Genomic DNA, 24,866 nt, shown 5'->3' on the forward strand with positions numbered 1-24,866 from the left:
CGAGAAGCAACAAGTTTACTGTTGAAACATTCATACATATATCCATACAAATAAATGTGCCTGTGTAGTTATGCTTGCCTCCGTGTGCCCAGGGGATTGATAAAAAATCACATATCGTAAATTCAACAAAGATGCAACAAACAGCAAGCGCAATGCAAAACACACAAAATACCAACAACTACAACTGCATAGCGAACAATGTAACGAAAAACAATAAACACCAATGTAATCAATCAGTTGTAGTGGCAACTAACGAATTGTATAACAGCTGAGTGTTCTTTCTACACAATTAGAATGAAAATAGAATTCTAATAGTTTGCTGTGGAATTTTATGCTATTTCAATCTCCAATCTTATGCGGCACTCATTGGAGACTACAGCGCTATCGCTTCAGCAAACTGTTGGTGGATGAGTTGAGCAATTTTAGGCGGCAAAAATGTGTTTGAGGCTGTATAAAAAGGGCTGGAACTCGGAGAGCCATGCACACAAATGCAGTGTCAGTTGGTCGGTCGGTTGGCTGGTGTTCAAGCATTTGATATTGGCCAGACGAATAATAGTTGCGTATACGCCGTGTAGTAGATTGTGAAAGTTATACGGTGTTTGATCGGTTGTATATGAGTGCATAGAGTTGACTTAAAATACTTAAAATATATAAATAAATAAAATACTTTAAAAGTTATTTATTTTCAAAACTCATTTTGAGTTGTCTCACTGCTTCAGAAACTTAGCGAATATGTTGAAAATACTGAATTATTTAGGTAAGTGAAACTAAAAATTTAAATTAAATAAATGATACCGAGAATTTGTCTTTGAGATTTTTCAAACTTCAGTTTACTGTGAATCAGCCAAAGCAGAATCTCAAATCATAAAACAGTTTATTCAGTAATTGCAAAATGGCTTGGAGCCCTAAAACCCTTTATTTTTTCAAATAATATTAAGTTAAACTTTAAATTAGGTAAAAGATTCCAAAAGAAAATTTTGTAAACATAACTTACTATAGTTTAGGTTATATAATTTAAATTTCATTCATTCTTAGTATTCAAGTTTCATAAAAACCGTCTAACTGATCAGTACAAGTTTCCTCTGTGTACTACCAAAAACAGTTAGAAAATTGGACCGAAACCACTTTCACTTTAACTATAATTTATAAGTAAATAAATTATTTGAATTAACTGATATTGAAACATTTTATAAGTAAAAAATATTAATATTTATATACCCTTGGTAAATTGTTATTAAAATTTATATTTATGACCATTTTAAATACCTAGAACTCCAACCAAGGAACCAAGATTTTAAGAATGTAGGTAACTACGGTCTAAAACCAGGATCTACACTTGTACAATATATAATAAATATTAGAATCAATAAACTTATCCCTAAATTTTTTATTTGTAAACATTTGTAAACCAGCAACTTTATACTTTCTAAAAAAGAGTTGAATGAGACCAATTATTTTTGCATTTGCAAGATCATAAAAATTCGTTCAATCTTCCTTGAATTATAAACGGTGTCACTAACCCGACGTTGTTTTATTTTTATTATTAAAGTACTGTACTTAGGTATGTATAGGAGTATCATAATGATGTACGTAGATGAATACTTGCAAACGGTAATGGTTAAAGAAATCAGGGTCATTTGCTGCCAGCACCATAAACAGCGGAAGCGGGTTAAACTCACCAAGTCGGCACCAAAGCAAAAATTCAAAAAGTAAATATGGTCAGTGTGGCACGTGCGGCTTCAGTACGAATTGCACATTTATATATCAACGTTGGTATGTGTGTAGTTCCACAGGTTTATAAACTAACTAAATTCGTATGCACATACAAGCACCTATAAATATACCAGCATACAAAGAACAGACTCAAGCTTCAAGTAAGTACAAAAAGTGTTAACATACCTATGCAGTCAATATGAGCTAAACCCAACTGAAGTCGGTGCCGTCAGCGTCGCCGCAACCAATGATAAATGTTCGCATTTAAATTGGCCACAAAAGATTGTAATCACGTGCAGCGCCTGCTTGGGGCATGCTCTTGGCCTTAAAAAACTGGGCCACAACCGCGCTTTGACCGACGCATTTTGATTTGCAGCAGCGGACGTCTTTAATTCATTTTGCGCTGCAGTGGCCAAAATATACACAAATTTGTACATACATATGTATCTTATGTATGTTGTGCGTTTTCATTTTACTTGCTATAACCGACTCTCTTTCGTATCATTTCAGGAATTTCACTGCTGCTATTCAGCACGTGTGCACAGGTGAGTCTGATCAGTAGGCTAGTTCAAGGACACACTTGATTAACTTATTTTTTATTCCTGTCAGGCGCAAAGTGGCTACAACTATGCACGCCCTGAAATTGCGAACGTCGCTGGAGGCGGAGTTGGCAGCTCGAATGTCTTGCGTCCGATAGTACCCGTCGGCAGCAACACCTTGACCGCCTCTCCGACTTCGCCACTGGGTTTCCCGTCCACCGCTGGCACTGCTTATGGTGGCACAGGCGGGGCTGCCGCTACACCTTTCCCCAGCTTTGGCACGCAGCCGTCGGCGCTAGGTGCTACTGGACAAGGCGCTTATTCAGGTGCCACAAGTGGTGCGGCATTACAAGTGGGCGGTGGTTTCAACGCGGCTAAGCGTCCTATTTTAGCGGGACAGCAACGCAGTGGTGGAGGAGGCGTATTCAGCGGTGGTCTGACGGGTATTACAAGCGGTCGGTCGGCATACGGCAATGCACCACGCGTTTCAGGACTTAACGATGTGGACTATAGTGGCGAAGGCGATTATTCAGCCATACCGGGTGTACCAGCCGTTGATTATCCCGTATATGCGGAGGTACCGCAGACAAATTTCGATTGCGCACAGCAACTGTCTGGTTATTACTCGGACGTCGAAGCGCAGTGCCAAGTATTTCACATATGCGCACTCAACCGAACCTACTCATTTATTTGTCCGAATGGCACGATCTTCAGTCAGGAGACACTCGTGTGCGTATGGTGGAATCAATTTGAATGCGCAACGGCACCTGCTCTATACGGCAACAATGCTTACATATATGATTATGGCAGCGAACAACGCACTGCAGGCGTTTATAGCAGTTCTGGAGGCGCCGCAGCATTAGGTGCACGCCAACCGACCAGTTATCCAGGCGCAGGTAGTGGCAGCAGCTTACGTGCTACAAGCGCTACATTGCCCTCTGCTGGCGGTATTTTCGGTGCTGCCAATTTACGTCCCACCGCTTTCGGCGCTATCCCTAGCACTGTGACACCAGTGCCGTCGACGGCAGGTTATAATGCAAATACTGGTCGCTTTCCTACTGCCTCGGCAGCCGGCGGGCAGTCCTTTAATACTGCCGTTGCACCGATTTCTGTCGCGCAGTCTACGTATGGTTCCGGTGGTGTTGGTGTCGGCGGCGGTAGTGGTGTGCCGACAGGCACGAGCAATTCTAACGCAAATAGCAATCGCGAATATTTACCACCATCGCAGCGGCAGCGACGTCCCTAAATATACGCCTTTATTTAGTAGTATATAAAAATCAACCTTCTATAATATTAAAGACCACTGGAATCTGTACCCGGTTTATGATGTCCCTACTCTCCCACGCCCGTACTACTGCTTAGGTTGTACACCTTAATTTTAATATCTTATGCATTGACCCATTTTTATTATAGTAATTAAATATTCATTATCTCATCGAGCTCATCATAAATAATTCAACACTATTCTCTTCAGAGGCATGCCTGTTTTCGCTCAACTTCTACAGTTTTCTACCCATACTTCGCTTCATTAATAATATAATTACTAGAATGATTTTACATATTTTTTACAAAATAAAGTATTCATAAAAACTACATTTTATACGGCTTTTAGAATTTCATATAGAAAGATATAAACATGTGATACAATGTTAGAAGTCTCCCTAGAGAAAAAATCAAAAAATCGAGATAATACCTCCCATTGTCCTTGGAAGCAGGGAGGCATTCCGGGAAACGAAATAGCAGATGAGATTGATTGATGAGATGAGAACGGAAGAAAACATGGATACTTTTTACTAACATGGTCTCGAAAAGACTGCAATACGGTTGTTGCCAGTTTAAAGAAATTGGATGAAGTAACAGAATTAGATATCAAGTCTTTATTAAATTTCGTCAAAGCGTTGACGTCCTGTACGACGTAAACGTCAGCTCGTACTAAACTGAATATCTGGCATTACAAAAGACCTGTAGATCAATTTATGGCATGGCAGATAGCCAGTATAACCTATACTAACCTACATGATGTTTATAAACGATAATTAACATATATTGCAAAGTTTAGTCAAGACATTACATCTTTTTCGACTGATTAATTACAGTTTACGAAATTTTTGGAAAAAATCGATATCCGAATGATCACATTGGCAACTTCTAGCCTAATCTGATACTCTATGCTGATACACGCGTAGCTAGCAAAATTTTCGGCATCCATTCAGCGTCTCTTGAGGATTATGAAATAAGTATGAAAATAACGATTTGGAAGGATTCTATTTCACAACTTATATAGCATAAGTAATTTGTTTCTACGCATTGATACCTTTACGCATAGGATTAAAGAATCTTCCATTTAAGCCGAAAATACAATACATTAACCTTTATCAAGAGTTTTCAAAATATATATGGTCCTGATTTTATTCTCTACAGTATTTCCTTTCGGAGAGGACTGTAGTTTTATCAGTTCAAGAGTATATGTAAGTAAAACGTTACAAACAATACTAAAAAATCTCAATATTAATCTAGGTAAAAGTCTATTACCCAAATAAACCATTACTGATAAAACAAGGATTTCAATTTCGTACCGTTACCTTTTTGGAAGTGTGCATTTGATAAAAACAGCAGACGTCATGAATGAGACTTTGTTTGCCATTGCTATGAAAGTTTGACAGTTCGCTTCACATAGGGTGTCACAATTTTATCTGTAACATTTTTGCTTATAATAATGACTCTCAAACTATTATTTAAGAAGAGCGGCTGCATAAAAAATCTTAGTTAAATAAATGTCTCTCAGTTCATAAAAACAAACGGAAAAATAAATTCCATAATTTTTATTGTTACTAATCAACTAATACAGAGAATGTAATAACAAAAATGGAGGTTATGGATTACGTTGTTGCCAACGTTGGTATCTTCGTAATAGCGCCACCTGTGCGCTCAACTTTCGCGCCATTGCACGCACTTGATTGAGATCTCTTAACTGTCGCCCGTAGGGAGGACCTTTGTCTTCACGGCCTGCCAGTTTACGTTTCTCTAAGTTTTTCTCTGTTTTCAGTACAGACTTCTCAATGCCTTCCTTAACATCTCCCCTCTCCGTGGTATAAATACGCTTCACACAACAACTACACAACGTATGCTTACACCAACGCCCACAACCGCCATATTCAACTCTGAGAAATTGAAGAAAACTCAACTCTTTCGCCTCATCATCTTCCGGTGTACTTTTGTTTTCCGAAAAAAAGTCACAGATTAGGATAATAAAAAGATTAAGCAGCACAATGGCAATGACGAACATTAGCAAAGCATACAAAATGAAGCCTAGTGTGAGCCCACCGTAGCCGAGATCATACGGGCTAACAGTGCTGCTGAAACCAAATGAGTAACTCATGGATGCGGTGAAGCTCTTTAAGAGATGTGTGAAATTTTCGGTGTCATTGCCATTTATTATGTAGGAGCTGATGCCAAAAGCAAATAGCCAAATGGCGATGATTACCAAGAGTGTGAGTAGTGCCCACCGCGCATGATACAAGGTGCGTGTGAAGACACGAAACGGTTTGGCGAACTGAAAAACCTTCCACAGACGTACGGTGGTCAAGCAAATAAGAAATCCAATAGTCAAATTTGATAAATAATCAATACTTGCCGGCACACGGAAATCTATAAACTCCAGTTTCATCGACTCCTCGAATTCTGACATCAACGTCGATATTTTAGTCTCACGTACAATAATCAAAATGATTATAAATATATTTAGTAGAACTATAATACCGTCCACACAATTCCATGGCGAAGCGGACATTTTCGTCTTGTACAGTAAATTCAAAACCAGATGCTTGATAAAATAAATTAATGTAAAAAGGTATAGCAGAAATGTTATCAAGAAAACGGCAGGCAAATTGTCCACATTCAACAACAGTCCAACGCTCTGAACATCAACATGTGAGAGCACGTTTCCGAACGGTGTGTACTCCAACAAAATTGTGCAGACACTAAATAAATTCGAATCGGCATTGTAGAGCGTGAAGTCGATGAAAACGGCGGCGGTGCGGGCATCAAACCAATGAGCTTTCTCCAGATAATCCAGTATTTTGAGACTATTATTTAGATCGCGTGATAGAAATGTTGCATAGCCATTATTCTCAGCGTACGTATGCAACTTGCCCTGATGATGAGTGGGAGTAAATATACTCCAATCCATTTGACCCGCTAACCAAGGGCCGTAAGTATGTATATACTTAGAAATATAGTGTAACTGCTCGTAAGGCAACTGCCAACGGGGCATGAAATTTTTATCATCGAAATCTGGTGCACTCAAACCAATATACGGTTTTTCGCGTCGTACTTGCCGGAGCCGCACTACGCTTAGAAGCTTGGCGATATTATATTGTATCCAGCCAGGCTCCTCTATCACGTTCTCATTGTAGTCGCGTCCCTGGTTGAAAGCTCCAATTACAATACGTCTTATATATTCGTAAACATCATCTAAAGTATTCACATAATAAAGTCCAATCGCATCCAAACGTTTTTCTTGTAGCACCGTTTTTAACGTTTCCGTATTATAGTAAGCTTGATAGTTGCGTGAGCCCACCACTAAAAGCAATAGTAATACGAAATACAATCCATACAAGCGCAGCTCGTTGATGATTTGTTTGTATTTGAGATTCAGCGATTCGTTATAATGCGAAGGTGTTGTGTACATTGCCGCCTCGTGGCTGGCTAACTGTAAGCGCACAAGTGCATCCTCATCGTAATTGTAGGTGATCGAAGAACGACCTACGTCAGGACCCTCTTGTACAGCGGGTTTCTTACGTAATGCCGAATAGCACGCGTATCCGAGAAATTTTATGAAGTCTCCGATGAGGCAGTGAAAGAGTATCACGACAACAATTACAAAGAGTATCGCGCGAAACTTTCGTGATTCATGCGAAAAACCGGATAGGCAAATGATGAGAATCAGACACCACACCACAATGAAGATAGACACTCCGAAGAGAATATACATTTTACGCGGCGCTTGCATGTTGGTGCAGCAGGTCAATACTTCGAAAATTGTATTTATTTGATAAAATTGATTTTATTTGGATTTTAAGAATACAAATTTTCAAAGTTATTAAGAATTGTAACTCCATGCGAATATATGTATAATGTCAATTAAGTACTTTTATGTCAATCATTCTTTTAGTTACTTACATACATATGTATGTAAAGACTTGGAGTTTTCTACAATGTGAAATCGCTTACGCCTATGCAGCTCTGCGTTTTCTTACATATACACGCCTGAGAAGTTCAATGAAATATAATTGCAACACAACACTAATGTAACTTCTGGTCAAATATCATACAACTGGTCAATATCTTACAATTTTAATAAAAGTCGCGTAGCGAGATGTAACATATTTTATACCCTGAACAGGGTATATTAAGTTTACCACGACGTATGTATTGTAACACCCAGAAGGAAACGTCGGAGACCTTACAACATATACATACAAGTATACGGGTAGATGATCAGCATGGCGAGCTGAGTTGCCGATATCGGACCACTATAGCATATAGCTGTCATTTAAAGTGAACGATCGAAATTAATTGCTTGTAAGGAAGCTTCTGCACTTTCTCCTCCACTGTCCGGCTTTTGCTAGGCTGAGAATGAAACATCTCGGCAATCACACTTTTAGCGGACCAGAAGATTTGGCCGAAACGGATATAGGCCGTCTCAACAAGTTTGTCATAGACACAAAGCGCTTTGTCGGCATGTAAGGGTCTATTGATCCGGCTCATAGGAGTTTTGGGTACCACAACGGACCCTCTAACCTAACCTAACCTAACCTAAGGAAGCTTCTGTATTTGGGTATTATACCGAAGTTAACGTTTTTTCTTATTTTATTATAATTTTAATGCTGTGTCTACTCATACATATATCTACTTACGGCTTTAACCAAAGGAGTGGGGAGTTAAAGAATTTTTATTGCGGTGATTGATTTAGAGAAGTGTGGAAAAAGCGCAAGTGAAACTTATGAGCTTCTCAAAAAACTTAATATTTTGAGAATGCTTGCTGTTGATCGTTCTTTCCAAACGCGGCAGTTTATGACAGAAAGAAAATCGGTAGAAAAATTTCAGCCATAAAAAATTGTTCGCGCACATATTCGCAGAAATCGCCCTTGAAAACAGAAAATTATGTCATGGGAAATGGATATATCGACCAGATCAATGTCAAGACTTATTAAAGATGATCTCCACATAAAAGCAATATTCCTAGTTTCATAGCCGATGATAGGTCGGCTGGAAGTCCAAATTTGAATCCATTGAACTACAAATTGTGATCAGAGTAGGAGAACATGACCTGTCGAATATATCACATAAATTTCGAGAGGCTCAAAAATTTTTTGGCAGCGTCGTCAATATCAATAGAAATTGTGCGTGTTGTTATTGATCAATGGCCGAATCGTTTGAGGGCTTGCGTGAAAGCAAAATGTGACTTTTTCGAATAAAAATTTGCACAACGATCACTTAAAATAGTATATATTATAAAATGAAATTAACTTTTTTAAAAAATATTGTATGGTTTTATTTTTATAACGATCTGAGCTTGTAACATATCATTTGGTCGGCCTAAGTATATTCATTTACTTTTCTGCTTTATAAGATGTGTTTCAAGTGATTCAAAACGTTTAGAATCTCAATTTTCGATTATCAAAACAAAAACACTTACAAGAAAGAGAAAATTTCTCAGTTATTTGCATTCGCACATTCTGACCTCGGTCTCTCTTAACTAATAATTATATCGCCGCTTATCAAGCGACATATGTGTGTTGTTACATATCTATCTCCATACATCGGCTTTCGTACACTTGAGAATGAAACTGAGCTCAATCTGACGGCTTTAGTAGCATTCGAGATCTCGATGATGTCTCAAGTGACGATTTCGAAGCGCTGTTCAAAGTTATCGTGCGATAGACATAAACACTGAGAAACAACAGTGTTAAGCTCCAAAGAGGCGACATACATACATCACTGAGCAGTTGTAATTTAAGTTGTAAATTATGCTGGACTCTGTTGTTGTTGATTTTTCATTCAATAATCATTTGAATATATATTTGATAGTGTTCTTGTCAATTATCGGCGGCCGTCAGCTTCGTAAGTAAAACTTAAGAAAATAGAAAAGCTTTGGCTTGTGCGTGATATCTTGTTCTTAATCTATTTATGAAATTTATGAAAAAAGTGGCGCAATCTTAGAATTTTGTAATTTATTTTTAAACAAACCGACTTGACTCATTTGTGTAAATCACAAATTATTGCAATTTGTAAAAAGATTTAAGAGAGTCTTAATAGCACATATGTACATACATATGTATACATGTCTCTCTTCATAAACAAATTGCACTTACAGACTAAAATTTTAGAGCGTAGCTACTGGTTTCTTCCTCTGCCTCAGCATTATCGCCGCGTCGACTGCGCTTTTGCGTAACTTTCTGAATTCAAAGGAACTTTTACGACAGCCCAAGTTAAGATTTCCAACTAAATTAAAAGAAAGTAATTATGGGATCTTGTTAGTCTCCCTTATCTCATATTCGATTATTTAAAAAATACAGCTTCATTTCATTTTACCATATGTGACCAGAAGCAATACTCTTCCGTAAGTTCAAGAAAAAGTTCGCTAAATGCAATTCGTTATTTAAATGCTGGATTTCAAAGTTTTACACCCTCTTTAAAGGTGTCACTGATATCTGTACAACCAATACCACTTTGAAAACTGAGTATTTTTTGGCATATAAAAAATGTTTGTAAAGGTTCTTCTATGATGAATGCGAGTTTATAGTACACTCCTCTACAATAGAAAAATTCAAAACTTAATGCTCTTAAGTTATATGGCAGATTGATCCGGTTATCTTTTGATTTTAGCTCAACATATATATGTACCATATACTATGAACGCAATCTTTCAATTTCATCTATCTACCGACATTTTCCAAAGTTTATAGTCTCCCCTATTAGTTCTTCAATTAGTTCCCGGAATAACTCCCGCTTTATTCAATAACTTTAGAGAACACAGGATGCGATTGGAGCTGTGACAACGGCGAGTGTTTAGACAGTGAATATCTCTGCGATGGTATAATTAATTGTGCCGATGGTTCGGATGAAACTATAGAAAACTGCTACGGCAATTCAACATGTCCGTCTTTCGCATTTCGTTGTGCCTATGGAGCTTGTATTACGGGCGAAAATCGTTGCAATAAAAAACGGGACTGTGCAGATAACTCGGACGAATTGCCAACCATATGTCAAATGACGAGTATCGAATTGAACTTGGCGATACGCGGTCAATGTGGGTAAATACTTACAAAACTTTAGTCAACGGTCACGGGAATTAGCTTTCTAATATTTCAGTGACTCGAAAATGCAGTGTAACAATGGTCTATGTATAGATAGTGATAAGTTATGTGATGGCATACGAGACTGCCCGGAAGGAGAAGACGAAACCTTGGAAAAATGTGCACCATTTACATGCCAGTCCTTCGCTCATAGATGCGCCTACGGTGCCTGTATAGAGGGTAAAGCCGCCTGTAATGGCACCGCAGAGTGTCACGACGGTTCGGACGAATCATACGCTCTATGCGGTGGTATACGAAAGAAAGGTTCCAACGTACGACCAACGCCGAAAGCAACGGAGACGCCTACAACACCAACAACTCTAAAAATTGAAAAGAAGTGTCAAATACCCGCCAATATTGTAAATGCAATAATCACGAATGCAAACTTCGGTACAAGTATCGCCGTCGGTTCGGATGTGCCAACAAATATGCTTATTAAATTTGCATGTCAACCTGGCTATATTTTAGACGAAGACGGTATGTTGCTTTGCACAAGCAACGGTTGGCACAAAAGGCTGCCAGTCTGCATCAGTCGCGGTGAGTAAATTTTAAAAGTGTTGCTAGAAAATCACGGACATGTACATATGAAATGTTTTGTTTATTCATAGAATATTGTGATGCGGGGATGCTACATGCGGATAAATCTACCGTGGCCACTTGCTTCTTCGATAATGCGCCTGTGGTATGTGAAAAAATCAGACCAAACACTATTGCTAGAATCGATTGTGCAACAGGATATCAGCAAAAGGAGTGAGTAGACCATTCATATTTCATCATTCTCCGTCACTTTATTAAATATGTTTTTGCCATTTTAGTGTACCCCAAAAAACCACTTTACGCTGTACAAATAAATACAATTGGAATCAGCCGAGGACACCATGCGAAATAAAATGTGGGCATGTGCAACAACTGTCGACGCCATATTCACGCAATGGCATAGAAATTAAAATTGTTGAGGCTCCGTGGCATGTTGGCATTTATATCAACCTAAACGAAAAGGATTTTAAGCGTGTTTGTGGCGGGTCCATAGTTTCTGATCGCCTCGTTGTGACAGGTAAATTGTTAAATGAATAAGGAAATACTAAAGTTATGATCAGATTTTGCTATTTCGAAATTCGGTTTTCGTATAAAAATGTATATATTGAACAGAGAAGTTCGAGGTCTTATCCATTGTCAAAACGATGTTCTGCAATTTAAGTTGCCTCTGAGCAGCTGTTTGATTATTCAAAATACATATTCCATTATTTGCATTGACATTGCCGGTTCTGGGGAGAAGTTAAAGGTTAAAATTTAACGGTAGTCGAGACAATAATTTATATATCATACACCCGTCCCGGTATCTGCCGTCAGTCTAATATTATGAACAAAAAATATCAAAATTTTTAATCTATTAAATCAATTTGCATCGATTTAATCTGAATTAACCATAAATTTAAGCAATCCCCAATTATTGATTGCTAAACAGGGCTGGATTGACGCAATCAAAAGCAATGAAAATAAAAAAAAACGATATCGCAGGGGCAGTAAGTTCAACAGGAATTAGAGTAATCAAATATCAGGACAAGAAAGAAATAACAATGATTGCAACTTTTCATGGTCGAAATATGTAAGAAACTGGGGAAAAAACGCGAAGGAGAACCGAGTTAATGGTGAAATTCACCTTTTGACCAAATGATATATTACCACAGCCCTGCAAGAAAAGAGAGCCTATTACTTCAAAAAAAGCAAGAAAAACCGCTCACGAACTCGGCGAGATTCCTCGAAATGATGATGAGAAAATTGTACGGAAAAGATGTGTTGGCTGTTATACTTGTAAAAAACTGGCCGGAAATCTCAATACAAATAATGCTATCTCAAAGGCTAAAGAAGTTTCTATAAAATGTACCATACTGTTTATCGTGCTTTAATGAAGTGCATTAAAAGTTTTTTAAATTTTGTTTTCTTTTTTTTTTTATACAGTATAGAATATAATAAAATTGTTCATCTTTTTTATTTAAATAACTTTTAGATTTATGAAATAGTTTTTAAACATGTTATTATTTATATTTTAATTTTTAAAAAACCTTTTTTATTGGTTTAATCTTGCATATTTACAGTTATCTCTGTTAACACTGTAAATGGTTTCCTTAAAAAAAGCATCACCTGTACGCTCCGAGTCACAAGAGCAAGACAAATTGTGCACCTCATATAATGCACAAGCGGTTAAATGTCAACGTCTGTGAATCATATGTGGTGCACAGAACAGTCAAAGAGTTAACATATGGTACATCTCTGGTAGCGCTGTTGGATGATTAACCGGTAATTTAGCTGATAGGTGGCTTGTAGGATAGAAAGCATAATTCAGTTAAGAAAATTGCTCTGTCCTAAGTGAGAGTTCACATCTCATCAATCAAAGTAGTACTTTTGTCAGATTTGAAAATCCAAATTATAAATTATAAAAACATTTCTACCAACTAAATAGCTCAAGATTAAATTTTATAAATTCCTTAACCTACTTCGCATACGAATTTACCCAAACTGCAAACGATGTGAACAAAATCTCGGTCTCGGTTATTAGACTGCTGCAGGTAATCACCCGACTTTGTTTCTTTTTACTTCATTATGGACATTTAAATCTCAAAAGGAGGCATTAGATATTTTATCAGAATATAAGTATTAAACTCATATACATAAAATGTGTATATACAATACATACATACAAGTATGTGTCCGATTTATTGTACATATATATGTATGTATTCAATTATGTGCATACCCATATATACATACATTTGTATATAATTTCGTGTTCTATTTTTCTGTATAAAGCCGCCCATTGCGTCTATGATGAAGCCAATTTAAAACAGTACGAAAATTGGCGTTTCAAAGTGTCTCCAGCAAAGATGGCAAACTCGTACATCAGCGCTGATGGTATCGATGTCACAAATGTATATATTCCAAAAAAGTGAGTTAAATTAACAAAAGTGTAGAGCAAAAAGTGATTGTGTCTTTTTAGGTACACAGGTTCCGGAGATAACTATAACGGTGATATGGCGATTATCACCTTACAGAAGCCGATTACATTCGATCATTCTGTGAAACCAATTTGCTTTGAAAATCACATTTTGGCTGCTGCCACAGTGGAAAATGGCATGGATGGTTTCATAGTCGGCTGGGGTCCCACTGAGAGCAGTAATAATGTCGACGTCTTTCAGAAAGTGGAAGTAACTACGCTCTCCTACTACAGATGCATCGAGCGGTTAAGCAGCAATGATAAACAGTATGATTTGCCGACTGATAAGTTTTGCGTTGTGCGCAAAGGAACATCAGGCGATATTTGTCGAGGCGATAGCGGTGGTGGATTCGTCAGATATACCCATGGACGATATTATTTGCTAGGAGTAATAAGTCACGCTCCATTAGGCAAAAGCAATTGCGGCAGAGACAGCCTTATAGCGCTTACGAATGTGCAATACTATGAAGAAATAAAGCTAGGCATAGATGGCGAGGCAGAATATGTTACGTCGTAAATTTAGCGTAATATTTAGGAAATAATCTACTGTTAAGATATAAGATTTTTGTACTCAAACAATATTTTTACATAGATACAACAGAATTTAGAGTAATGATAAACACATGTGTACAACAATGATGCATTAATTTGTATATGTTTTTAAATTGATTTATTAAAAGCTTTATTTTCTTACTAAGAACTCTAATAAGAAAGTTTGTCAAAACTGTGAAAGCTCAAAATAAGATGGCTTTTGACATGAAAAGTAGTCTGCCTTTTGAACGGCATACATACATATATAAATGCCTTTCCATTGCCGTCTTAAATATATAAATTTTACTTTTAACTTTTTTGCTACTTTTGCCATATATAAAAAAAAATTTATATAAAAAAAAACATTTTAAATATGTATGTATAAATATTATATTTATACGTAATACTTGAATAGTTCGATAAACTTTTTAGAGCCACAAAAAGAAATTTCTAATTAAAAAACAAAAATCATAAATAACATGCAGCGTCGCAATAATTATACCCTGAACAGGGTATATTCAGTTTGCCACGAAGTTTGTAATACCCAGAAGGAAACGTCGAAGATTCTATAAAATATATACATAAGCATGATGAGCTGAGTTGATTTAGCCCAGTCCGTCGTCGCACAAGAAGTTGACAAATTGCATAAACCAGAAGATTTTCTCAATACTTTTGTCAAATTTTGACTGTTTGTCTACGGTATTTTTGTCCTTTGTGCAACGACTGTCTATACCTTTCACATATGTTAGTCGGTTGCCAAAATTTCGTTTCTTTTCCTTTAAGAAAAAATACTTTATTTCGATATAAAAAGTGCCAAAATTAATATAATAGATTTTCATATTTATATCTATTAAAAAGTTGATTCAATAAACACGATTTTCTTTACTCCTAAACCTTTACTTTTATACCGAAATAGTTATGAAGTTAAAAAAATATTTTAAAAATAAGAAAATCACTTGTCAACACTCTACGTCCAGGATAGTGTTAGATATAAATTACGTCCACAGAAAAAGGGAAAATCCGAATTGACAAATCTAACTGAAGCTTTTGTGTACGTGCCCTTGACGAACGTTTGGACAGACTTTTTGTTTCGCTAGATCTTAAAACTTTTGAAAATCAACAAATAAATTTTTTCAAATTTGTTTTCAAACAATCATATCTGCCAAAATTGATTTTTTCACCCGCCATAATATTTTTAATAAAATATCCTATGTCCTTTCGGCAAATGTATAGTATAGGCCCCCAACGAAGGAGGCCGCGAAAATTAAATTTTTTTATTGTTTTAAAAGTCAATTTTTCAATTTTTTCTTTTTATGTTTTTTTCGTCAAAAATAAAACAAAATAATCAAAAAATAAACACACTTGGTACATGTTCTTTCGCGTCAACCTCTTTACTGCACACAAAAGAACTATAGACACCTCGGTATTGGATCGATCAGAGTTTTTTTTAAACCGCGGGCGAAGGCCGCCAGTGCAGTATGGATGTGCGAATTAAAACATAAATTTTTCGATGTGTACAGTGTAATTTTTAATAAGTTAATAAAAAAATGGGTGCAAAATGTGTTAAACATATATTTATATACAGGGTGGCGTACGAATCGTGCTACAAAAACAAACCGTAATAACTTTTTTGGCAGAAATAATCTACGAGACGGAACTTTACCCAGAACGACACTGTGCGGTGCACTTTCATCAAGGTGTATGGTCAGGACATACTTCCTTTAAGAAAACGGTGTAAAAGTAACGATCAATGAGCACCGTTCTTTAAAGGTGTAGAATGAGTTTTTTTTTAGCCAGAACTGCGCCGAGGACGTATCCCTTTCTAGCGTTTGGTTCCAGCAAGATGATAACCAGACCGGTTATTGGGTAGCTCCACGTTTTTAACCACTAATGCAGAATGCTTCAGATCATTATCATGAATAAAGTAGTAGCCATCATATAAATTGAGTTTAACTGCTGATGAAGCCAAATTATATTTTAACACTGCCTAGTAGGCCATTTTTTGCATACTTTCTTCGATGAAAAGAAGGGTACCGATGCCATTTGCTCCCACTGCACCTCTTTTGCTTCTATTGCACGAAACTCCACACAATGCAGCCTGTGCTTATGCTTTCAAATTAGGTGAAACCAAAAAGTTCCGTACAGTTTGAGGGTGGATTTTGCAATGCCAACTTTCTCCAACTCCTTGGTGTTAGCGACAGCGTAAAAGCTGAAATCATTTAAGAGAAAGGTTCCTTCAAAGTCAAAGCCTCTCTCAGTACAAGTTTTTTTTTTTGTTGGTTCACTGTATATAAAAATTTTTAAAAAAATTTAAAAAATCCAATCACGAATTTCTCATATATGCGTCAAACTAAACGATTAAACAAATTATCATTTTACTATACATTTACCGTCCTTTCTAATACCTTTATGAATGTGTGCGGTTTCGGCACTTACATTCCCATTTAAGGCCGGAATATTTACATTGTATTCGAAAATTTAAATGTTATTATCCACTTTTTCTGTAATACGTGTAAAGTAATAAGTTTCGTTAATTTTTGTTTATTTTGTTTATTAAGTGTGATCGTTACTACACCTGGTAAGTTACTTTACAGAACTGAGAACTTAAATCTGAGTAAGCTTAAAACTAATAGTTCAAACAGTCAGTGACGCAAAACCGTGTACCGAGTGAGCTGATACAGACCGGTAGAACTCTGACTTAGGTCACAAGCGACTTTTTTGTTGCGGAGGAGCTACTCGCGTTAACTTATTTATGAATGCAAATATGCATTATATTATATTTAATGGTAATGAACGACAAAAAAGCTTCCATCTATCATTTCATGTTTTGTTTAGAAACTAATCAAGACTCTTGCTTTCGGTAAAGTTTACCAGAACTTATTGTGAATAGTAATTGAAAATAACGTTTATTCGACAAAAACAAATTTAAAAGAAATTTTTGCGCAGCATGCCTACAAAGTTATCCACATTTTTTTTGTAAAAGTGATCGCTATCTTTCTATTTCAAAGTTTAACACTTAATCACAAATTATGAATTTCTCGCAGAAGAAAAAGGTAAGTGATCTAAACATTGTAGTTTCATTAGTTATAAATTTTTTATTTCAGTCACAACAAAAAAATGTTGACGTAGAATCTCAAAACTGGGGTATAGGCATTAACCAAGAACGATTTGCAAGTGCCAACGAATTGTTGGACCTAGCGTTTGTAAAAACACTTTTACCGTGCAAAAGTAGCTTTGAAATAATGCATGGTACGCACCTCCCAACGAATTTGCCTGGCTATGGCATAGCGGATGTGTCATCAACAAATAGTACAACTAATACAGCCGGTTTATCGAAAAAGCAGAGGAAACGTCTACGACAACGTGAAAGGGAAGCTCAGCGTGCTGCAGTTCAAATGGCAGTTAATAAAATTGAATCCACAATTAAAACCTTGCCCAACAAGTACTCTCTCGAAGGCAATGCAAATATTCCCCAGATACCTGCTCTGTCTGGTATGTTGTACGACCTAGCCGTACAGTTTCGTACAGAGATATGCTTATTACAAATGCTCATGGACTCGGAGACTCAACAAAATTCTAAAACAACAACTGGAAAAGAATTAATTGTGGCAGAAATAACATTAGCGAATAATAGTCCAATAACAAAAGAGGCATTCCAATTTATGCGTTCAGTGATTCTCAACGCAATTGAGAAATATCAAAAGCAGAAAAAAGCCACGCCCCTTTTCTATAGCATGAATCACAATAACACGTATATAAATATACTTTGTGAAGATGCGTTTGCATTTGGGTGTTTGCAGGATTGTGTTGGACGAATGTCCGCTCTAGGCAGTGTATCGATGTATCCTTTACAGGCAAGTGCTGGGCGCTTATATTGTTACAGTGTAATATACACTGGGATTATAAATGATCCAATGAAATTTTTGTTGCAAATCCGTTTGCATATATCGAAATTGCGTACCGATCACTGGATTATTGCAGACAGCAAAGTATGTACCGATGACCAAGGCGAAACTCAATTCCTTTTCCTTGTGGATGAAATTTCGTCCATAGCGCTCGAGTACCGTTATGGCAATAGGCTTTTTATCTGTTTGGAAGAAGCACTATTTCATAATCATGGACAATTACCAAATTTCTTTTGACAACTTTTCCCATTACAATCATTAGCCGGTATATAACGAATGAGTCAGTGTTTATCCCGTAAAATGTTCATTTATTTTTATAACTGTATTTTGAAGGAATTTACCCAATCAATGGTAGGAATACGCCTATTTTATTTTGACACACTTAACAATAAATGAAATTGAAGTGAACTGAATCAATCTATAACCTTATAATATTGCCAACATTTTTTATTTTTTTGTAAATTAAAAAACACCTTTTTTAATTATACTAATATAAGCTAACAATTGTTGACAAGAGCATCGTAAAAATTAAAATTTGGATAACCTTTATTTTTTGTTTTTTTCGGCAACGCTTCACTTTCCAAAAAGCTTTTGCAAAATTGCTTGAAATCAGAATTGAAAAATTGCTGTCTGCCTTTTTTAAATTTTGGATCAGTCTTCTTCGGCACCGGTATAACTGGGTTGAACACCATTTGTGTGCTGTTAAACTGATCGTAGAGCTCATGAGAGGACCTAAAACAAAAAAATATAATTACAAAAAATAAACTTAAAACTTCTTCTAATACTCACAGTTTGCCAATTTCTGGTGACAAGGCCCCTTCTCCAGATGCTGGCACCCCATTGGCAATGTGCATAGACATTTTACGCACCGTTGGATGGTAATGGCGAGACAGTATGGTCAACTCATATAGCGCCGTGTTTGAAGCATTACAATACTCTGGATCCTCCAATTCTGGATCATAATTACCTGATCCAACGCTAGTGTCCGTATCCAGTAACACGTCTAATACAGATGTTAATTGGAAAGTTGTTTTTATTGTGCCAAGGGTAGCTAGTGTACCATGATGCAATAAATGCAGACTAAGCATAAGCAAACGTTTTATAAACGCCATTAAACGTTGCTGGCTCATATTGCGTCTTCTTTTCACCAAAACTTCATTTAAAGTACCGAGTATGATGCGGAAGTCTTCATGATTTTTTCCCGCATTCACAGTAAGCATATTTTTATAGAAGTGCTGGTAGAAACGTATTGGATCAATATTCAGCACTTCACCCTGGCCTGAGAGTATTACGAAAATCGTTTTTATGCAATGCAATTGTTCACGGTAACCAAGATCCATTTCTTCTAATATGCGATTCAGCACATCGATAAGGTCAGAGAAAAAGTCTAAATTGATGACATGTGCAAACCTATTGGATAATTCCATAATAAAAAAAGATTTATTAGATAACTTAAAAAACAAATATCCGCGTACTCACTCTGCTAAGCCCTCTAAAATGGCACTCAGCACCTTCGAAGTTGGATCGTTTTTCAAAACTCGGAAATAAATTGTAAACACCATTTTAGTTATTTCTGTTAGTTTGTAAAGTTTTGTTTGCTTGTTCTCTTCGGCACGGGTTTCATCCAACTCTCTGGTGACTTCAGCCAATTTCTTCCGTCGTTTGCGCTCTTTCTTTGATAAGCTCATCAAACGCTGCCTGTGCGCCTCCAATTTTTTTTGTTTCAACTCGTTCTCTTTCTCAGCATCTAAATTGACATTTTTTATCTTAAGCGCTAGTAAGCAAGTAATACACTCAACGTGCACATTTGGTAGTTTAGACTTTATAAGGTGGTTTATGCGTCTCACAATGAACAGTGTCATATCTAACTTCTTGTCATTGGCGAAAAAGGTGCGGAAACACTTATTAATTGTTTCACGCATATTCTCATAGTTACAGTTTAACATATAGACCAAGAGTTGTGCAACATTTTGTACATAATTAAAATATGGATGCGCGTTGAGTATTTCACACATACTTTGTACAGCCACCTCAGCCATTTTAATAGCCTGTGAAGTTACACGTCCCTGTCCACGTTTGTTCACTATAGCTGTAAGTTTCTCAAGTTTTTGCAAGAATTTTTTAAATTGTTGAAGCAGCGCGTTTTCATATGTAACACGTTCTAAAGTAGCTTTGCGAACTAAAGAGTTTAATACATAAATCATACATTAAACGAATACGGTTCAAAGTAATTCAAAATTACGCACCAGTTTGCATTTTCGTGTCCACCTGTCCTACGCGATATTCAGGCAAAATGTCTTTGAATATTTCCGTCACCGAGAGTATTGCCAATTTTCGTACTGTTATCAGATTTGGTGTACCGGCTGTATTTGTTTCTTCCATCAGCTCATATAAAGCATTAAAATTTCGCATTTTGTCTTCTGGTTTTTCAAGTAGACCAGAACATATTATACCTATACGATATTTTTGACGCTCTATTTCCTGTTGACGCGCAATAAGCAAATCAGTCGTGGAAATCAGTTTTTTTTCGGGCTCAGGTAGAGCACTTCCTTCGCCAATATCATTTACTACATCATCATCACTGTCTTCATAAACAACGTTCTCTTCATCGTCGTCAATCTCATCCTCCTCTCCTTCTGCTCCGTCGTCCTCTTCCTCACCACGTTTAATCTTTGGTTTTGGTATGTAGTCTACTTCAGCGGTGCGCGTAATGATTTGGCCATCACGACTTTTTATAGGCAATAAATTGACTTTGACTTTTTTCTTTTCATTGTCCACAACGGCTTTGTTTGTGTAAGCCTTTTCTAAACCCACGGATTCCTTTACTTCTGCAACGTCAGTTGCATTTTTTCGTTTACGTTGCTTATTTAAACCTTTTTCATGCAAATATTCCAAATCATCACCGTCCAACATATCCGATATGTTATTAACCAATTCAGATGGATCCAAATCATCACCCTCATTATCAAGGGGGTCATTGTAAATATCACCCTTTTGTTTTCGATTTTGCGGCAATTGTTCACGTTTTTTCGCCTTCTGTCTGAATATATTTTGTTTTCGATCCTTAGCCGCTTTCTGCTGAGCCAATTTGTGTTGTTGTTGTTTGGTAAGTGGAGTCTTCTTAGATTTGAGATGTGCACTGCGTTTCACCGCACTAATCTTCACCTTTTTCTGTAAATTTGAATGTTGTTAATATTGTTTCGGTTTTAAATTAAATGAGGGTTTGCAGTGCATTATCAGAGTAGAAAATACAACCACCGTAACAGTGCTTATATATTATTTACAAACCGTGCCCATTTTATATACAAATTACTTATTTAAAGTAATTATTGAATCGAAGACAATCGCACGTGTACTGTAGTTGACGCTATAATGCTACCACTGTGTAATGAGTAAATGTCGTTCAAAATAAAAAAAGGAAACGATATCGAAGTAATAAATTACTGCTTATAATTCAAAATTTTACAAAATAATAACAATAGCAGTACTTGTTTTCAAAGTTAATCTATAAATCAAATCGATTCTAAATTTCAAAATATGAGAACGGTAAATATAAACTTTTTTTAATTCAGTGGCATCTACTTTATGAACAGCTGTTATAACAGTTCAATTTGTAAACAAAATCAAATCAGATGTTCAATTTATCTTTAAAGTTGCCAACCTATTCTCTTTTGCATCTTTAATATCAGAAATAGATAACTGAAGTAAATTAAGGGTGATGCAATAAAAAAATTTTTTTAATTTTGTTTTAGGCAAATATATAATTGTAATAAATTATGCGTGCGAATACATCGATCTCTAGAGTATTGATAAGAAAACACAATATACATTGTTACACTAGATATCTGCTATATTCCGTCGGAGAAAAATGTTTCACGATGTTGAAATCAACCAACCTTGTACATTGAAAAACAAAACAATTTGAATTAGTCTACAAAAATCTGACGTTTAGTCTTGAAGAAGAGTGTGGCAACCGCGATTAGCTGAGAGAAATCCAATCTTTCTAATTGCAAGTACTTTTAAATCAATATTTAATAATTTTAATAATGTCTGACGAAGATGATTATATGTCGGACAAGTTCCTTTGCGGGTAAGGCATGTTTCAAATATGTTCATAAATTGAAAATCTTACTAAACTAATCATACAGAGACGTTCGACCTAGCCTTGTACAACAACCCAATAAAAAGAGGCAGATTTCATTGGAGGAGAAGAAAAAGGAACATATTAAACGTCAAAAGCAAGATAGCATGGCGCGCAAGGGAATTGTGAACAATATAACATTGGCAGAATCTCTCAAAAAGCCTATAGAGAATCAGAACAAGGGCTTTCAGATGCTTGCTAAAATGGGCTATAAACCGGGACAAGCACTTGGTAAGAAAATATCTGGTAATGAAACAGAAACGCGCCTTATTGAGCCAATTAGTATCAGCATAAAATCTGATAGGGGAGGCCTAGGCCGTGAAACAGCATTACGTGATTTAGCCGAACGTCGGCAACAAAAACGAGAACAACAGCTGCGAAATCGTCTCGTTGGAGGTGAAACCGTAACGGTAGAACAATTTCGTAAGCGCGCACAGGAGAAAGCCGACGAGCGATTTGCAATTGGAGCCTTAAAGTTAGTAAAAGTTTAACCAAAAGTTACAATGCTTCACAATAACGTAAAATTTCAGACACTGTCAGTTATCATGTGAAACACTAGACCTAGAGAACGGCATCAAAGAAGCCGAGCTTAGTTGGTTTTGGCCAGAACGCAATGAAAACGTAAATGAGGAAGATTTGAACGAAGCAGTCTGCGAAACAAACGCAAACGATGTAGTTGAGGATAATGAGGAAGAATTTTCCTCCGCGGAGAAAGTGGAAATGCTTACCAGTTATTTGCGCACATCATACAAATTCTGTTTTTGGTGTGGGGTACGTTACAAAAATCAAGATGATATGAACAGCAATTGTCCGGGAGAATTGCGAGACGAACACTAATTAACTTTTTCAACCATAATCAAATAAGTTAACGGGATAATGTCGACTTAATGTTATTTTATTTACCATATTTTAAGAAATATAGAAAATTACTTTAAGCTAAAATTTCTAAATTCATTTTCTATAAATGTTCAAATTGTTCATCATCATACAAAAATGTGTTCATAAAATGCAATAATTTCGTCAAAATAGCATTCACATTTTTTAAAAAGCAAAAATTAAAAACATACGTTATATTTAGCTAAACACGACCATCAAGCTTATGTATTAAATCTTGGGTTTTTTCAATTACACTATATATAAAGGGTCGTTCCATAGGATCCATACGCAACATATATTTAATTAAATCGTGCATATCATCGGAATAAATGGAACTTTCAGGAATGTTGATGTTACCGCTCAACACCGCCAGCGCAACACTATCACCTTTTTCATAGACCGAATCAAAGGGACAATGAAAGAAGCACATTGCATAAAGAACACAACCAAGGCTCTGTAAGAGGTACAAAATTAATATCTTATTCAGACTTTTAAATAAATGTATTTCTAACCCAAATATCTGTACGTTCATCAATCGTGGAATAGGACTTGACTGAGAACAGTTCTGGTGCACGATACACGATTGAACTGCGCTCCTCTGCTTCGTCTTGCAGTCGTTGCGCTTCATTCTGTCCACAGATTTGCAAACGAGCTTCCGTCATAGAACCCAAGTCTACAATTATCGGTTCAAAAGTGTCAGACAAACATATGTTTGCTGTCTTCAGGTCTCGATGTGCCAACGGCACTGGTTTAGCTTCGTGCACCGCTCTTAAACCATTGCAGATACCCAGAAATACTTGCAAAATTTGCGCCTCTGGCATATGATCGTCTTTGCGTGCACGCATACTTAGATGATCTGCCAGTGAAGCGTTCTTATAGTATGGCAGTACAATGTATAGGTCACTCGTCGTGTTGATTACAATATCCGCAGATCCTTTCAGCTCATAGTCTATTACTTTAATTACATTTTCTGAATCTATACGTCTACAATGTTCAATCTCACGCAAGGCTATATTTTGATCATCTATGCTATGACAAGTTATACGCTTAACCGCATACAGTTTGTGCGTTGTGGCATTCTCTGCTAGATCGATCAAACTGAAACCACTGTAAGAATACCATACATCAATATTAGATAAGAATATTAAACATTTTTTCAACTTACCCTTGAGCCAGTCGATCGCGTATAATATATTTTGTTCCTTTAATGTTTACCGTCTCTTTGGAGCAGAAGAGACAACCTCTTTTCATGATTAAGGCCCATCCTAAGCTATTCATATTGTATTTATGGACTACTTTTGGTGTAAGCGAAGTATAGCAAATAACTCTAAAAATAAATGGAAAATTTTGACTACCTACTGTAAAAATAAATATTAATTTTTTTACAAAAAACAAGAAAAGCACAATTTAAACCAGCTTAGATTGGCGATAATAAATCTCGTTAGAAAAAAATAAACACTGTTTTTCTTTAGGAAAATCATCAGCTGCTGACCAATGGCAGCTGTCATAATATTAACACAGGGTTAACAGTATAAGGAAAATTATAGTTCTGAATTAAAGCCATAGTGGATTACTTCATTACCTAAAACAGCTATTTGCAGTATTAAGGAGTAATTTAGTTCATTCATTTATCTCATTATCTAATCCAAGAATATTTTACACGTCTTACAATTATAATTTTGTTGAACAAAGTGTAAAATTGGTGCGATACAATAAAGAAACTGTTGCAAGCTAGGGGTGTTGATGCCTCAATATTTTTTGCTTTAACCGATTTTGATATAACCGAAATGATATTTTCCACTCAAGTTA

The 24,866-nt window shown here is 36.3% G+C and overlaps 7 protein-coding genes and 1 long non-coding RNA gene across 10 annotated transcripts; 4 read left to right on the forward strand and 4 right to left on the reverse strand.

The window, feature by feature from the left end:
- The first annotated feature begins 98 nt into the window (after window positions 1-98).
- LOC106622804 (nuclear pore complex protein Nup214) lies at window positions 99-3,847 on the forward strand. The gene is made up of 3 exons (XM_014242111.3): window positions 99-757; window positions 2,224-2,258; window positions 2,323-3,847. The coding sequence occupies exons 1-3, from the start codon at window positions 733-735 to the stop codon at window positions 3,496-3,498; spliced, it is 1,236 nt and encodes a 411-aa protein (XP_014097586.2). The 5' UTR covers window positions 99-732; the 3' UTR covers window positions 3,499-3,847.
- A 1,277-nt stretch (window positions 3,848-5,124) lies between these two features.
- brv3 (brivido-3) lies at window positions 5,125-7,359 on the reverse strand. The gene has a single exon (XM_014240921.3). It carries the CDS (start codon window positions 7,261-7,263, stop codon window positions 5,125-5,127), a length of 2,139 nt encoding a protein of 712 aa, XP_014096396.2. The 5' UTR covers window positions 7,264-7,359.
- A 1,761-nt stretch (window positions 7,360-9,120) lies between these two features.
- On the forward strand, window positions 9,121-16,078 carry LOC106621890 (modular serine protease). 2 transcript variants are annotated; one of them, XR_011395449.1, is made up of 8 exons: window positions 9,121-9,377; window positions 10,285-10,570; window positions 10,629-11,149; window positions 11,221-11,362; window positions 11,428-11,666; window positions 13,421-13,556; window positions 13,608-15,656; window positions 15,721-16,078. XR_011395449.1 is itself a non-coding variant. In XM_036373754.2 (7 exons), exons 1-7 carry the CDS (start codon window positions 9,284-9,286, stop codon window positions 14,119-14,121), a joined length of 1,932 nt encoding a protein of 643 aa, XP_036229647.1. In that variant the 5' UTR covers window positions 9,121-9,283; the 3' UTR covers window positions 14,122-16,078. The 2 variants fall into 2 exon arrangements, 1 of the variants encoding a protein (XP_036229647.1); XM_036373754.2 differs by having other exon boundaries at window positions 13,608-16,078.
- Window positions 15,639-16,755, reverse strand: LOC138856286 (uncharacterized). Its single transcript, XR_011395451.1, has 2 exons — window positions 16,711-16,755; window positions 15,639-16,636 (listed from the first exon to the last, which is right to left on the reverse strand). It is a non-coding gene; the product is annotated as an uncharacterized lncRNA (long non-coding RNA).
- A 244-nt stretch (window positions 16,756-16,999) lies between these two features.
- On the forward strand, window positions 17,000-18,472 carry LOC106622851 (uncharacterized). Its single transcript, XM_014242175.3, has 2 exons — window positions 17,000-17,188; window positions 17,240-18,472. The coding sequence occupies exons 1-2, from the start codon at window positions 17,165-17,167 to the stop codon at window positions 18,275-18,277; spliced, it is 1,062 nt and encodes a 353-aa protein (XP_014097650.2). The 5' UTR covers window positions 17,000-17,164; the 3' UTR covers window positions 18,278-18,472.
- Noc3 (Nucleolar complex protein 3) lies at window positions 18,467-21,433 on the reverse strand. The gene is made up of 5 exons (XM_014242122.3): window positions 21,329-21,433; window positions 20,287-21,211; window positions 19,520-20,219; window positions 18,830-19,450; window positions 18,467-18,772 (listed from the first exon to the last, which is right to left on the reverse strand). The coding sequence occupies exons 1-5, from the start codon at window positions 21,335-21,337 to the stop codon at window positions 18,538-18,540; spliced, it is 2,490 nt and encodes an 829-aa protein (XP_014097597.1). The 5' UTR covers window positions 21,338-21,433; the 3' UTR covers window positions 18,467-18,537.
- A 348-nt stretch (window positions 21,434-21,781) lies between these two features.
- LOC106622889 (G patch domain-containing protein 11) lies at window positions 21,782-23,123 on the forward strand. Its single transcript, XM_014242222.3, has 3 exons — window positions 21,782-22,130; window positions 22,189-22,656; window positions 22,712-23,123. Exons 1-3 carry the CDS (start codon window positions 22,087-22,089, stop codon window positions 23,016-23,018), a joined length of 819 nt encoding a protein of 272 aa, XP_014097697.1. The 5' UTR covers window positions 21,782-22,086; the 3' UTR covers window positions 23,019-23,123.
- LOC106622836 (serine/threonine-protein kinase 16) lies at window positions 23,061-24,555 on the reverse strand. 2 transcript variants are annotated; one of them, XM_014242158.3, is made up of 4 exons: window positions 24,444-24,555; window positions 24,223-24,384; window positions 23,570-24,164; window positions 23,061-23,511 (listed from the first exon to the last, which is right to left on the reverse strand). In XM_014242158.3, the coding sequence occupies exons 1-4, from the start codon at window positions 24,536-24,538 to the stop codon at window positions 23,260-23,262; spliced, it is 1,104 nt and encodes a 367-aa protein (XP_014097633.2). In that variant the 5' UTR covers window positions 24,539-24,555; the 3' UTR covers window positions 23,061-23,259. The 2 variants fall into 2 exon arrangements, with proteins under 2 accessions (XP_014097633.2, XP_014097640.1); XM_014242165.3 differs by having other exon boundaries at window positions 24,223-24,529.
- Window positions 24,556-24,866: the final 311 nt, after the last annotated feature.

The sequence above is a fragment of the Bactrocera oleae genome, chromosome 2 (assembly GCF_042242935.1).
Source record: "Bactrocera oleae isolate idBacOlea1 chromosome 2, idBacOlea1, whole genome shotgun sequence".
Classification (NCBI taxonomy): domain Eukaryota; kingdom Metazoa; phylum Arthropoda; class Insecta; order Diptera; family Tephritidae; genus Bactrocera; species Bactrocera oleae.

What these genes read in the sequence shown, in the direction of transcription:
- LOC106622804 (XM_014242111.3), top strand. Translation starts at nt 733, where the DNA reads ATGTTGAAAATACTGAATTATTTAG. An exon ending in GAAAATACTGAATTATTTAG is followed by an intron (nt 758 to 2,223) that starts GTAAGTGAAACT and finishes GTATCATTTCAG; the next exon opens with GAATTTCACTGCTGCTATTC. An exon ending in TATTCAGCACGTGTGCACAG is followed by an intron (nt 2,259 to 2,322) that starts GTGAGTCTGATC and finishes TATTCCTGTCAG; the next exon opens with GCGCAAAGTGGCTACAACTA.
- brv3 (XM_014240921.3), bottom strand. Translation starts at nt 7,263, where the DNA reads ATGCAAGCGCCGCGTAAAATGTATATTCTCTTCGGAGTGTCTATCTTC.
- LOC106621890 (XM_036373754.2), top strand. Translation starts at nt 9,284, where the DNA reads ATGCTGGACTCTGTTGTTGTTGATTTTTCATTCAATAATCATTTGAAT. An exon ending in ACAGGATATCAGCAAAAGGA is followed by an intron (nt 11,363 to 11,427) that starts GTGAGTAGACCA and finishes TTGCCATTTTAG; the next exon opens with TGTACCCCAAAAAACCACTT. An exon ending in TGATCGCCTCGTTGTGACAG is followed by an intron (nt 11,667 to 13,420) that starts GTAAATTGTTAA and finishes TTCTGTATAAAG; the next exon opens with CCGCCCATTGCGTCTATGAT.
- LOC106622851 (XM_014242175.3), top strand. Translation starts at nt 17,165, where the DNA reads ATGAATTTCTCGCAGAAGAAAAAG. An exon ending in ATTTCTCGCAGAAGAAAAAG is followed by an intron (nt 17,189 to 17,239) that starts GTAAGTGATCTA and finishes TTTTTATTTCAG; the next exon opens with TCACAACAAAAAAATGTTGA.
- Noc3 (XM_014242122.3), bottom strand. An exon ending in ATTTTAGAGGGCTTAGCAGA is followed by an intron (nt 19,451 to 19,519) that starts GTGAGTACGCGG and finishes ATTATCCAATAG; the next exon opens with GTTTGCACATGTCATCAATT. An exon ending in TCACCAGAAATTGGCAAACT is followed by an intron (nt 18,773 to 18,829) that starts GTGAGTATTAGA and finishes TTTTTGTTTTAG; the next exon opens with GTCCTCTCATGAGCTCTACG.
- LOC106622889 (XM_014242222.3), top strand. Translation starts at nt 22,087, where the DNA reads ATGTCTGACGAAGATGATTATATGTCGGACAAGTTCCTTTGCGG. An exon ending in TCGGACAAGTTCCTTTGCGG is followed by an intron (nt 22,131 to 22,188) that starts GTAAGGCATGTT and finishes CTAATCATACAG; the next exon opens with AGACGTTCGACCTAGCCTTG. An exon ending in TTTGCAATTGGAGCCTTAAA is followed by an intron (nt 22,657 to 22,711) that starts GTTAGTAAAAGT and finishes GTAAAATTTCAG; the next exon opens with ACACTGTCAGTTATCATGTG.
- LOC106622836 (XM_014242158.3), bottom strand. Translation starts at nt 24,538, where the DNA reads ATGATTTTCCTAAAGAAAAACAGTGTTTATTTTTTTCTAACGAGATTT. An exon ending in TTGTGCTTTTCTTGTTTTTT is followed by an intron (nt 24,385 to 24,443) that starts GTAAAAAAATTA and finishes ATTTATTTTTAG; the next exon opens with AGTTATTTGCTATACTTCGC. An exon ending in CGCGATCGACTGGCTCAAGG is followed by an intron (nt 24,165 to 24,222) that starts GTAAGTTGAAAA and finishes GTATTCTTACAG; the next exon opens with TGGTTTCAGTTTGATCGATC.